At 51.0% G+C, this 14,036-nt stretch overlaps 2 protein-coding genes across 5 annotated transcripts in view; one reads left to right on the forward strand and one right to left on the reverse strand.

Annotated features, from left to right (window-relative positions):
• The window catches only part of SUGP1 (SURP and G-patch domain containing 1), a 43,920-nt gene extending 29,937 nt beyond the window's left edge, over positions 1-13,983 (reverse strand). The window contains exons 1-3 of the mRNA XM_003817728.6: positions 13,363-13,983; positions 10,078-10,249; positions 3,722-3,825 (exon numbers count right to left, since the gene is read on the reverse strand). Of these exons, the coding sequence (XP_003817776.1) occupies positions 3,722-3,825; positions 10,078-10,249; positions 13,363-13,396 (310 nt within the window). The 5' untranslated portion in view covers positions 13,397-13,983. The remainder of the gene's footprint in view (positions 1-3,721; positions 3,826-10,077; positions 10,250-13,362) is intronic.
• The window catches only part of MAU2 (MAU2 sister chromatid cohesion factor), a 38,159-nt gene continuing 37,581 nt past the window's right edge, over positions 13,459-14,036 (forward strand). For 3 of the 4 annotated variants that reach the window (XR_008622146.2, XM_008970988.5, XM_063600049.1), the window contains exon 1: positions 13,641-14,033. Coding sequence is in view for 3 of the 4 variants with exons in the window: in XM_008970988.5 (XP_008969236.4) it covers positions 13,641-14,033 (393 nt within the window). In the remaining variant the exon portion in view is untranslated. Of the gene's footprint in view, positions 14,034-14,036 lie in introns of all 4 variants that reach the window. The other variant, XM_003817727.6, reaches the window with a different exon arrangement.

Here is a 14,036-nt window from a genome sequence, read left to right on the forward strand (position 1 = left end):
TTCTGCCGGGTAAGACCCGAGTCCCCGAATCCCAGTTTACAACCATTCCCTTGGAGGTCTGTGGCCAGGCTGACTGGCCGGGGGCCAGCCTACTGGGTGTTCTCAGCCTGAGACCTGATGGGGAAGGGACTCAAACCAGCCTTCCTCATTCTAGGATGAATTTGGCCTTGGGTTAACTTTTCTTAGCTGTTCCCTGGCAAACCTGACAGAGGTCGAAGACCAGCTGTCTCACCAGCAACAATGGGCTCTGGTCGGTAAACCCCAAAATCAGAGACATGGGCAGAAGCTCCACGGGTGACGATTTACCCACCTGGCATATCACACTGCACACCTGTAGGCGACCAACCTACAGACAGGGGTCCCATTCCTTGCACAGGCATTGCTGCCCACTGGAGAAGGCTGGGAATCCCCTGGGGCACTGACAAGGGGGCCAGGTGAGGACCTGGAGACCAGCCATTCTAGCCCACACTTTGGTGTCCAGAGGACCTACAGTGCAGAAGCACCCACAGCAAGGCAGGGGATGGGGCAAGGCTGGTGTGTGACAGCTTCAGGAAGAGCCCTGAGTCTGGTGGGGAGCAGCATCATGAAATTGGCCAGCTCACCACCCTGAGAGCAGGACTAGGGCCCCCGGATCATGAAAGAGGCTGGCTCTGCACTTGGGGACCTCATCTTTTTTTTTTTTAGTGACAGGGTCTTGCTCTATCACCCAGGCTGAAGTGCAGTGGTGCAATCATGGTTCACTGCAGCCTCTACCTCCTAAACTCCTGGGCTCAAGCAATCCTCCCAGCTCAGCCTCCAGCGTAGCTGGGACTACAGGTGCACGCCACCATGTCTGGCTAATTTTATTTTTATTTTTTGCAGAGATGGGTTCTTGCTAGGCTGTCCAGGCTGGTCTCACACTCTTAGATTCAAGCGATCCTCCCAGCTCAGCCTCTCAAAGGGATTACAGACATGAGCCACCATGCCTGGCAGGGGCTTCATCTTTTTAAGCCTTAGCTTCCTAAATGGAAAGTGTGGAAATGGAGGTAACCAGCTGCTTACAGAACTCAATGAGATTTAGTTGGACCACCTAGACCTAAAAAAAATAACGTCAAGTAAGAGAAAAAAGCTTGGAACAAAACGCACACTATGTCGTCATCTGCGTAAAGGGTCAAACATCTGAAACTACGGCACACACTGCTTGACTGAGAGGACAACAGGGGTTGTCAGACACACAATTTCTCGACAGTTACTTCCTGTAAGAAAGGCGGATGGGAGGACTTCAACCTCTGGTATTTTTCTTTTTTTTTTTTTCTTTTTGAGACTTAGTCTCGCTCTGTTGCCCAGGCTGGAGTGCAGTGGCGTGAGCTCAGCTCACGTGAGCAGAGCTGGTTGCCTCCCAGGTTCGTGCAATCCTCCCACCTCAGCCTCCCAAGTAGCTGGGATTATAGGGGTGTGCCACCATGCCCAGCTAATTCTTGTATTTTTAGTAGAGACGGGGTTTTACCACATTGGCCAGGCTGGTCTCGAACTCCTGACTTGAGGAGGTCCACCCGCCTCGGCCTCCCAAAGTGCTGGAATTACAGGCATGAGCCACTGTGCCCAGTGAGTATTTTTCATAATTAACAAAGATCAGAAGTATCAAAGGCAAAATGTTACATCTATGAATTCTTTTTTGTTTTCTTTTTTTGAGATGGAGTCTTGCTCTGTCGCCTAGGCTAGAGTACAGTGACGTGATCTCCACTCACTGCTACCTCCGCCTCCCAGGCCCAAAAGTGATCCACCCATCTCAGCCTCCCCATTAGTTGGGGTTAAAGTTATGCATCACCATGCCTGGCTAATTATTTGTATTTTTTTTGTAGAGAGGAGACTTAGCCATGTTGCCCAGGCTGGTCTTGAATTCCCAAGCTCAAGCGATCCTGTCCCCTTCGGCCTCCCAAAGTGCTGGGATTACAGGCATAAGCCACCGCACCCAGCCGACATCTATGAATTCTGAGTGAAGAGAATACGACGTGTGTTATCAGACGTCTACCAAAGGGAAAGAGAGGTAGAGAGAGGTGTCCCTCCAGAGGATTCAGTGAGAGCACAGACGTGGTCTGCTTGCACGGAGCAAGGGACATGGCAGGCACTGAGTCCACATTCCCTGGCACACGGGGTGGTACCCGATGAACACTAGTGCCCTGGTGGTCATTGTTGGGTGCCCCCAGCTGCGTGCCCACCTGGCACCTCAGCCACAGCAGGCCCCAGAACCTGTTGTTCTCTGATGCAGCTCAGGTGTCTCGGGCCAGCCTGGTGTCTCTGAAAACCCTGTATGCAGAAGACCTGCTCACCCCTGCTGGTGGGTTCAAGCTGACCCAGCTTGGGGATGCCTCCCATCTCCCAAAGTGGTCTCACAAGTGTGGGGAGGGCTTCATCATGGCTCCACCTGCCCCAGACTGAAATCTGACTTATCTGTCTCTGCTCCTACAGGGTAAGCACATTGAGTGCAGGGTCTACATTTGCCCCCTTGGTAATTTTTTTTTTTTTTTTGAGACGAAGTCTCGCTCTTGTCCCCCAGGCTGGAGTGCAATGGCATGATCTTGGCTCACCTCAACCTCCACCTCTGGGGTTCAACCGATTCTCCTGCCTCAGCCTCCTGAGTAGCTGGGATTACAGGCGCCTGCCACCACGCCCAGCTAATTTTTGTATTTTTAGTAGAGACAGGGTTTCACCATGTTGGTCAGGCTGATCTCGAACTCCTGACCTCAGGTGATCCGCCTGTCTCGGCCTCCCAAAGTGCTGGGATTACAGGCGTGAGCCACTGTGCCCAGCCTGCCCCCTTGGTATTAATTTACATATTTATTACTTGGGCTGGGTACAGTGGCTCCTGCCTGTAATGTCAACACTTTGGAAGGCTGAGACAGGTGGATTGCTTGAGCTTAGGAGTCCAAGACCAGCGTGACCAACATGGCGAAATCACAACTCTACAAAAAATACAAAAATTAGCCAGGTGTGGTGGCATGCCCCTGTAGCCCCAGCTACAGGGAGGCTGAGGTGGAAGGTTTGCTTGAGCCCCGGAGGTTGAGGCTGCAGTGTGCTATGATTGCACTACTGCATTCTAGCCTGAGCAAGAGTGAGGCCCTCTCAAAAAAACAAAAATTACTGGCCGGGCGGAGTGGCTCACGCCTATTACCCCAGCACTTTGGATGGCCAAGGCGGGCAGATCACGAGATCAGGAGATCAAGATCATCCTGGTAACACAATGAAACCCAGTCCCTACTAAAAAGATACAAAAGGCCGGGCACAGTGGCTCACGCCTGTAATCCCAGCACTTTGGGAGGCTGAGGTGGGCGGATCACAAGGTCAGGAGATCGAGACCATCCTGGATAACATGATGAAACCCCATCTCTAGTAAAAATATTTAAAAAATTAGGCAGGTGTGGTGGCGGGCGTCTGTAGTCCCAGGTACTCAGGAGGCTGAGGCAGGAGAATGGGGTGAACCCGGGAGGTGGAGCTTGCAGTGAGCCGAGATCGCGCCACCGCACTCCAGCCTGGGCCACAGAGCGAGACTCTGTCTCAAAAAAAAAATTCTTTATGTATTATTTATTTATTTATGCCTTTGGTGCACGCATGGGTGGAACGAGGGCGATCTATGATTACCGGTGAGCAGGAGTCTGAGGTGGGACCCATCACTTCCCATGTGCCCAGCAACCCCAGGGGGAGATGCAAGGACAGCACAAGGAAAGGGGAGGCCTACACTCACCTGTGCTGGTCTGTGCCTTCTGCAACTTCAGAAACTGCTGCAAGAAGCTACCATCGTTGGCAAACTTGTTGGAAATGCAGGAAGAGTTGTGTGCATTTGTGATTCTAGAACCAAGACAGAGGACAGAGAGGGTGAGCTGGCTAGAGATGGAGTGAGGGCACCAGAGGACGAGGATGAGGATGAGGCCATCACCTCGTCCATCATGGCCCCTAACTCACCCCAGCACTCTCACCTACTGGGACCCCAAACTGGCCCCCAGAGATTTCAAGAGACTACTGCGAAGTGCGCACAGCAGGCTTCAGTACGGTAAGCTGGGAACAATCTTGTTCTGATAAAAGCAATACTCCATGTATTATCTCTGCCTGAATATTAACCCTCCAGGTCCAAATGGCCCTCCAACAAGATGGCTCCTGCTCTCTCTGCACAGCACCTGTCCTCCCTTGCTAGTTGATTATCTGGGTTGTTACTGACTCATGTCTGTCCTCCTGCTAGACCTTAGAGTTTTCCAAGGCAGGGCCTACATGTCTCTCTCTCTCTGTCTCTCTCTGTCTCTCTCTCTATCTATCTATCCGAAACGGAGTTTCACTCTGTCGCCCAGGCTGGAGTGCAGTGGGGCAATCTTGGCTCACTGCAACCTCCTCCACCCAGGCTCAAGAGATTGTCATGCCTCAGCCTCCTGAGCAGCTGGGATTACAAGCATGTGCCACCACACCTGGCTAATTTTTGTATTTTTGTAGAGATGGGGTTTCGCTATGTTGGCTGGGCTGTTCTCGAACTTCTAACCTCAAGCCATCCTCCCACCTCATCCTCCCAAGGTGTTGGGATTACAGGTGTGAGCCACCACGCCTGACCTATTTATTTAAGAGACAGGGTCTTGCTCTGCTGCCCTGGCTAAAGTGCAGAGCGCAATGGTGCGATAACAGGGACTACAGGCATGTGCCACTCTGCCTGGCTAATTTTTTAATTTTTTTTTTTTTTTTTTGGTAGAGGTAACATCTCACTATGTTGCCCAGGCTGGTCTTGAACTCCTGGCCTCAAGCAATGGTCCCACCTCAGCCTCCCAAGTCACTAGGACTAAAGGCATGTGACACTGTTCCTGGCCAATGCCATTTTTTTGACAGGCATGAAGGGCAGCTCTGACAACAGTATATCAGCTGTGCTCAACTTTGATTTAAATATATTTAGGCCCCTGGGTTTGCCTTTGTGTTAACTTGTTAAAAACATATTTTTTAAAAAGTAAAACATAATACTTTGCTAAAAAAAAAAAAAGAGGGAGAGAGTGAAGATAAAATATAAAATGCCCTGTGATTCTTCCAGCAAGATTGCTTTGGCTGTTTTCTTAGAAATGTTTGATGCCCAGGCTGGGCGCGGTGGCTCACGCCTGTAATCCCAGCACTTTGGGAGGCCGAGGTGGGCGGATCACGAGGTCAGGAGATAGAGACCACCCTGGCTAACACAGTGAAACCCCATCTCTACTAAAAATACAAAAAATTAGCCAGATGTGGTAGCAGGCGCCTGTAGTCCCAGCTACTCGGGAGGCTGAGGCAGAAGAATGGCGTGAACCAAGGAGGCAGAGCTTGCAGTGAGCCGAGATTGCGCCACTGCACTCCAGCCTGGGCGACAGAGCAAGACTCTGTCTCAAAAAAAAAAAAAAAAAAAAAAAAGAAATGTATGATGCCCACAGAAATGCTTGCAGACCCCAGCTCTGAGCTGCAGGCCCACATGGGTAAAGAAACACAGGCTTTGGCTAAGCATGGTGGCTCATCCCTGTAATCCCAGCTACTTGGGACACTGAGGTAGGAGAATCACTTGAGCCCAGGAGTTTGAGGCTGCAGTGACATATGATCATGCCACTGCACGTCTGCCTGGGCAACAGAGTGAGATCATGTTTCTTAAAACAAAAAAAAGTAACAGAGGCTCATTATGGAACAAATGGAAATGTAGAAAAACTGAAATAAGCCTAGGCAATATGAAGAAAACCCCATCTCTACGAACAAAACAAAAAATTAGCTGGGTGTGGTGGCATGTGCCTATAATCCCAGCATTCCAGAGGATCACCGGAGCCCAGGAGGTCAAGGCGGAAGTGGGCCGCAATCATGCCACTGCGCTCTAGCCTGGGTGACAGAGTAAGATCATTTAAAAAAAAATAAAAAGAAAAGAAAAACTGAAACAGAAAGGAATGGAAAAACCCAACAACGTCTCCCTACTTTGCAACAGCCACTATTAACACTGGTATATATCTTTATTTTGCTCTCTAAATTAGAAGTCAGAGGAAATAAGGCTGTGATCACAGCACACACTCTACTTCTTCCATTTCCTACTGTAGCACACCATCCTGCTCCAATCTCAAATTCCTCACATACGCTGCTTTTTAAACCCGCATGACGTTCCACCATATGGATGTACCCAATGGTGCAAAAAGCTCATGGAGTCCACAGGGCTAGCCTTTTCCTTTAAATAGGAGAAAGGAATAATTTTTAGTTCATCAGAACTAAAATAACCTAAATACATCAACAAGGGGCACTGGTTAAATAAATTACGGGCCATCCACAGGGAAGATGGGGCAGCCCTGAAAAGTTGAAATTTTAGACAAGCAATCAAATACAATGTTAAAGGAAAAACAAGGCCAGGCGCAGTGGCTCACGCCTGTAATCCCAGCACTTTGGGAGGCCAAGGCGGGTGGATCACGTGGTCAGGAGATCGAGACCATCCTGGCTAAAACAGTGAAACCCCGTCTCTACTAAAAATTAAAAAAAAATTAGCCGGGCATGGTGGGGGGCACCTGTAGTCCCAGCTACTCAGGAGGCTGAGGCAGGAGAATGGCGTGAACCCAGGAGGCAGAGCCTGCAGTGAGCCGAGATCGTGCCACTGCACTCCAGCCTGGGCAACAGCGCGAGACTCCATCTCAAAAAAAAAAATAAATAAATAAATAAATAAATAAATAAAGGAAAAACAAAAGGACAGGCTATAAAACAGTATCTACAGTGTGGTTCTACTTACATCAAAATACATTTGAATTAAAAATTGTTACAAAGGCCGGGTGCGGGACCTCACACCTGCAATCCCAGCACTTCGGTAGGCCAAAGCAGGCGGATCACCTGAGGTCAGTAGTTCAAGACCAGCCTGGCCAACATGATGAAACCCCGTTTCTACTAAAAATACAAAAAATTAGCCGGGCGTGGTAGCGGGCACCTGTAATCCCAGTCACTGGGGAGGCTGAGACAGGAGAATCACTTGAACCCAGGAAGCGAATGTTGCAGTGGGCCAAGATCGCGCCATTGGACTCCAGCCTGGACAACAGAGTTAGACTTCATCTCAAATATAAAAAAAAATTGTTAGACAAACACATCGGGCCAGGAGCAGTGGCTCACACCTGTAATGCTAATGCTTTGGGAGGCCAAGGTAGGAGGATCACTTGAACCCAGAAGTTCAAAACCAGCCTGGGCAACATAGTGAGATCCCATCTACACAAAATTTAAAAATTAGCTAGGCATGGCAGTGGACATCTGTAGTCCCAGCTACTCAAGAGGCTGAGGTGGGAAGATAGCTTGAGTCCAGGAATTCCAGACTGCAGTGAGCTATGATAGTGCCACTGTACTGCAGCCTGGGTGACAGAGTGAGATCCTGCCTCTGAAATAAAACAGGCCCGGCACGGTGGCTCAAGGCTGTAATCCCAGCACTTTGGGAGGCAGAGGCGGGTAGGTCACCTGTGGCCAGGAGTTCAAGACTAGCCTGGTCAACATAGTGAAACCCTGTCTCTACTAAAATACAAAAAAATGGCCAGGCTCAGAGACTTATGCCTGTAATCCTAGCACTTAGGGAGGCCGAGGTGGGAGGAACAACCTGAGGCCAGGAGTTCAAGACCAGCCTGGCCAACATGATGAAACCCCATCTCTACTAAAATACAAAAATTAGCCGGGCACGATGGTGGGTTCCTGTAATCCCAGCTACTCGGGAGGCTGAGCAGGAGAATCGCTTGAGCCCAAGAGGCAGAGGTCGCAGTGAGCCAAGATCACACCACTGCACTCCAGCCTGGGCGGCTGAGTGAGACTGTGTCTCAAAAAATAAAATAAATAAATAAATAAATAAATAAATAAATAAATAAATAAATAGCCGGGCATCGTGGCGCACACTGGTAATCCCAGCTACTCGAGAGGCTGAGCAGGAGAATCTCCTGAATCCAACAGGCGGAGGTTGTAGTGAGCCGAGATGGCACCACTACACTCCAGCCTGTGTGACAAAGCAAGACTCGTCTCAAAAATAAATAAATAAATTAATTAAATAAAATTTAAAAAAACAGAAAAACACCTCAACACTCAACCAGTGCTTGTCTCTGTGCTGCAGAGTTATGAGTGACTTTGGTTTTTTGTTTACCCCTCTTCTACTTCCTGGATTTCCTACCATGTACATGAATTACCTTTAAAGTTTAAAAAAAGAAGGAGTAGAAGTAATTTTATATGAAAAAGAAGGTTCAATGTTGACACTAAACAACCAGGACATTCTGGGCACCCCTCAGTTCCTGTGCCTGCCCCCATACTCACACCCTGAGCACTTCACTCAGGAGGGACCAGGAAGAGGTAGGGACAAGGAAAGACAAGAAATCACATTCAGGCTGCAGAGTACAGCGAACGGCTCCCACCTGAAAACCATTGGTAACAAATACTGGGAGATAAAAATGCTGGTTCTTGGCCGGGTGCAGTGGCTCACGCCTGTAATCCCAGCACTCTGGGAGACTGAGAGGGGCGGATCACCTGAGGTCAGGAGTTTGAGACCAGCCTGACCAACAAGGAGAAACCCCGTCTCTACTAAAAATACAAAATTGGCTGGGCGTGGCAGCGCATGCCTGTAATCCCAGCTACTTGGGAGGCTGAGGCAGGAGAATCGCTTGAAACTGGGAGGTAGAGGTTGTGGTGAGCTGAGATCGCGCCACTGCACTCTAGCCTAGGCAACAAAAAAAGGAAAAGAAAAAAGAAAAGGCAAGAGCTGCTGGGTGCAGTGGCTCACACCTGTAATCCCTTTGGGAGGCCAAGGTGGGAGGATCACTTGAGTCTAGGAGTTCGGGACCAACCTGGGCAACATAACAAGACCTCATCTCTACAAAAATAGAAAAAAATTAGCCAGGCATGGTGGCACGTGCCTGTGGTCCCAGCTACTTGGGAGGCTGAGGCAAGAGAACTGCTAAAGCCCAAGAGCTCAAGGCTTCGGTGAGCCATGATTCCACCACTGCACTCCGGCCTGGGTGACAGAGCAAAACCCTGTCTCAAAGAAAAAAAAAAGGAAAAGCTGGAGCTGGGACAAGGCCTTGGGGAAGGTTAACACACTCTACACTCCAGACCCCAGAGGAAGGGGCCTGCCTCTCAGATTATCAATCTCCAGCCTGAAAAGCTTGGATCTGGTCACCCTCATCACAACATCACCCCTTGATCAAAACCCTTGGTGCCCTCAGTGTTTCTCAGGACAGGCAAGTGGAAACCCTTGCTGAGCTATCATCCACCTGCCATCCACTAAGGGACAGCCCCTTTGGTACAGCAGCTCAGGCTGGCCCTCCACATATGGGCTCTCTCCCCTTCCTGCCCTCTGCTGGGCAGGCCTTTCTCTGCTTCCTCAGTGGGCCAGCTCCACCTGGGCTTTCAGGATGCAAAGCTCTGTGGCCTTACTGTGGCCACGGGGCCTGGGAACACACTGCCTTTGTTATCTTCCAGGAGCTCTGGGGCGGCACCTGCATCCCTTTGCTAGTAGTTTGTGACCCCATAAGGGCAGAGGTTTTTTTTTTTTTTTTTTTTTGAGACAGAGTCTCACTCTATGGCCCAGGGTAGTGTACAGTGGCACGATCTCAACTCACTGCAACCTTTGCCTCCCAGATCCCAGAGATTCTCGTGCCTCAGCCTCCTGAGCAGCTGGGACTACAGGCACGTGCCACAATGCCCAGCTAATTTTTTGTATTTTTTAGTAGAGATGGGGTTTCACTATGTTGGCAAAGCTGGTCTCAAACTCCTGGCCTCTAGTGATCCTCTGTCTCAGCCTCCCAAAGGGCTGAGATTACAGGTGTGAGGCAGCACACCTGAACTCAAGGCAGAGATTTTTACTCTGTTATACCCCTTCCCTCTGCACCACAGCTGGCTGGCAGTAAATAACTGCTGAGTGGATGAGTTGGCAGGCTGTCCTCTGGGCTTCCACATACCCCTCATTTCTCTCTTGCCATAGTGAGCCTCCCAAGGGCATCTGGGTCATTCCTTGGATCATCAGGCTATGGCTGGGTGCAAGCACATGCCGACTGCCCTCACAAGCCAAACCCTGTGCTGGTGACCCTCAAAGACTCACATCCAGGCCCCATCCAGGCCCCAGCAGGCACTTACTCGCCAGGATGTGGGGGCTGAGGGCTGGCCACCTGATTCTGCTTGGCTTTCTGTTCCATTTTGGCTTCAATTTCCCGTTTCTTCTGAGCGATGAGCTCTTCCTGGTGAAGGATGTTCATGTTCATTTTTCCAGATTTAGGGGGAGCAACCCCAAACCACCGGTTAGCCTTTCCTGGGGAGGGAAAAGGAGTACGTCGGAAATCACCTTTACTCCACAAACACCCCAAGAAGCTGTGACAGGCCAGAGAGCAACTGATGTTCAGATTAATTTATATGTCTATTAGTTCATTTATTCAGCAAACACTTACAGAGTGCCTGCTGCATACCATACCCTGTACTTACTACGTGCTATGCAAGAGAACACAGGTCTCTGCCCACGTGGGACTCGCTTTGGGCTGGGAAGACAATAGACCCATAATAAAAAAGTAACTTTCGGGCTGGTGCAGAGGCTCATGCCTGCAATCCCAGCACTTTGGGAGGCAGGGGCAGGCGGATCACTTGAGGTCAGGAGATCGAGACCAGCCTGGCCAACGTGGTGAAACTCTGTCTCTACTAAAAATACAAAAATTAGCTGGGTATGGTGGCATGTGCCTGTAATCCCAGCTACTAGGGAGGCAGAGGCAGGAAAATTGCTTGAACCAGGGAGGTGAAGGTTGCAGTGAGCCAAGATCGCACCATTGCACTCCAGCCTGGGGGAAAAGAGCAATACTTCATCTCAAAAAAAAAAAAAAAAAAGAAGGCTGGGTTCGGTGGCTCACGCCTGTAATTCCAGTGCTTTGAGAGGCGTAAATTGGAGGTTCCCTTGAGGACGGGAGTTCGAGACCAGCCTGGACAACATGGCGAAATCCTAACTGTACTAAAAATATAAAAATTAGCCAGGTGTGGTGGCTCACGCCTGTAATCCCAGCTACTCAGGAGGCTGAGGCAGGAGAATCGCTTGAACCTGGGAGGTGGAGGTTGCAGTGAGCCGAGGTGGTGCCACTGCATTCCATCTTGGCTGACAGAGTAACAGTCCGCCTCAAAAAAAAAAAAAAAAAAAAAGCCAGAGTTCCAGCGATTCTCCTGCCTCAGCCTCCCGAGTATCTGGGACTACAGGCATCTGCCACCATGCCTGGCTAATTTTTTCATATTTTTAGTAGAGATGGGGCTTCACCATGTTGGCCAGGCTGGTCTCGAATTCCTGACCTCAAGTGATCCACCCACCTCGGCCTCCCAAAGTGCTGAGATTACAGGCGTGAGCCACCACACCCAGCCGTTTTTTTTGTTTTGTTTTGTTTTTTTGAGACAGGGTCTCGCTGAGTTGCCCAGGCAGGAGTGCAGTTGCATGATCGTAGCTCACTGCATCCTCAAACTCCTGGGCTCTAGAGATTCTCCCACCTCAGCCACCCGAGTGGCTAGGACTACAGGCACACTCTACCAGGCCTAGCTATTTTCTTTTATTTTTTGTAGAGACAGGTTCTTGCTATGTTGCCCAGGCTAATCTTGAACTCCTGTCCTCAAGGGAGCCTCCCATTTAAGCCTCCCAAAATGCTGAGATTTTAGGCATGGATCACCACACCTAGCCAATATCCACAGGGTCGTTTTATTTTCATCCTGGCTACTAGGTAATCATTCTGGCCGGAGAATCCACAGGCAACAAGACCAGGGAGGCTCACTGGCTCCAAGCAACAGACAATGATGTCTTCAGACTAGGGTGATAGTATGGAGACAGGGAAGACACCTCAGAGGTTCCCCATGGGACTCAGAATAAAATCCAAATTTTAAAAGTCTGAGCCGGGCATGGTGACTCACACCTGTAATCCCAGCACCTGGGAGGCTGAAGCAGGAAGATCACTTGAGGTCAGGAGTTCGAGACCAGCCTGGCCAACATGGTGAAACCCCGTCTCTACTAAAAATACAAAAAAACACTGGCCAGGTGCGGTGGCCGGCGCCTGTAATCCCAGCTACTCAGGAGGCTGAGGCAGAAGAATGGCTTGAACCCGGGAGGTAGAGGTTGCAGTGAGCCGACATCGTGCCACTACACTCCAGCCTGGGCGACAGAGCGAAACTCCGCTTCAACAAAAAGAAAAAAAGAATTCTAAAAGGCCATTTTCAAGGCCCCGCCAGATGGTTCCCCTCCCTTCTGCTTCATCCTTGACATTCTTCAAAAGGACAAGCCCATCCTACCAGGGCCTCTGCATTTACTGGCCCCCCTCTGTGTGGAAGGCTCCACCCTCCAGGGATTCCCATAGCTGGCATTCATTGTCTTAACTCAAATGTCTTCTGCTTGAAAAGGCCTTTCCCTGGGCCAGGTGTGGTGGCTCACACCTTTACGTAACCCCAGCACTTTAAGAGGCTGAGATGGGAGGATCGCTTGAGCCTAGGAATTCCAGACCTGCATGGGAAACGTGGCAACACAAAAAATACACAAATTCGCTGTGTGGTGGCGCGCATCTGTGGTCTCAGCTACTAGGGAGGCTGAGGTGGGAGGATCACCTGAACCCAGGGAGCCACAGTGAGCCACTGCACTACAGCCTGGGCGACAAAGTGAGACCCTGTCTCAAAAAAAAAAAAAAAGAAAAGAAATAAAAGGTCTTTCCTGACTACCCAATATCAGAAGCCTCCACTCTGATCATATCATACGTAACCTCACATCATACGTAAGTTTTTGTAAATATTTTCTCATTAATGCACTGACACCCCAGTAGAAAGCAACCTCCAGGAAGGCAGGGCCCTGTTTCGGTCACCGCTGCATGCGTAGCGCCCAGCACACTGCTTGGCACACAGTGAGCACGCCCTAAGTATTTGCTGATGGGTAAATGCATTCTATTCTGGGGAAGTAGAAAGGCCAAGGCTTGCAGCAAAGTGAGGGTCAAAAGACGCGGGAAAGTGTGTCAAGGGAGCCTCAAAGCACTTCGGAAAAGCAGCTTTTCCAGAAAGCGGGACGCAGGCCAGAGGCCAGCTGCTACGAAAAGAGGGGTGCAGGGACAGCCCAAGGTTGTCGCCGTATTGGGGAACGGAGGTTGGAGAAGCCCTGAAGGCGGTTGTTTCGGAAACGGGACGCAGGGCCGAGCCGGGTGGCGGCCTCTACGGAGATCCGTGCGTCCTCAACAAACCAAGCGGGGGCGGCCAGCAACCTGGGTCTGGGGTCTCGAGAAACCAAGAGGTGCAGAAGCCGACGCTGTGGGCTGCCCCGGGCTGAAGCGAGGGATCCACGGGTCGCAGCAGGACGGACCCGAGGAGTAAGGGGAGACACCTAGCCCCAGGGACCCAGGCGGCCGCCTGAGAGGAGGCGGGGGCTGTTACCTGCAACATCCCGGTTGTCCATCTTGAGACTCATCCAATCCCACAATGCTCCGGCGCCACTTAAGGGGCCCTGTTATAGTGTGCATCGCCTGATGGGAGATGTAGTCCGCCTCGGTCAGACTAGCCCTACTACTGCGTGAACGACTGGGTTTTTTTTTTTCACCTCCAGAAACGGAAGCCTCAGCCTATCGGCGATGCCTAAGTCCCAGTCACGATAACCAAACGGCGTCGCCCTTTTACACCTTCCCGGAGCGGCGGTCATCTCAAATACAAACTACATGTTCCAGGATGCTTTGGGCGGCAGATCTCGCGGAAGCCGCGAGGAGAGCCCGGCCCCGTCTCGCGCGCCTGCTTCCGCCTCCCTGTGGCGGCGGCTTGTTGTTGTGGAGGCCAAAATGGCGGCTCAGGCGGCGGCAGCGGCCCAGGCGGCGGCGGCTCAGGCTGCGCAGGCCGAGGCGGCCGACTCGTGGTACCTGGCGCTTCTGGGCTTCGCTGAGCACTTCCGCACTTCCAGCCCGCCCAAAATCCGCCTGTGCGTGCACTGCCTGCAGGCCGTGTTCCCCTTCAAGCCGCCGCAGCGCATCGAGGCCCGTACACACCTGCAGCTGGGCTCCGTTCTCTATCACCACACCAAGAACAGCGAGCAGGCGCGCAGCCACCTGGAGAAGGCGGTG

The sequence above is a fragment of the Pan paniscus genome, chromosome 20 (genome assembly GCF_029289425.2).
Source record: "Pan paniscus chromosome 20, NHGRI_mPanPan1-v2.0_pri, whole genome shotgun sequence".
Lineage (NCBI taxonomy): Eukaryota > Metazoa > Chordata > Mammalia > Primates > Hominidae > Pan > Pan paniscus.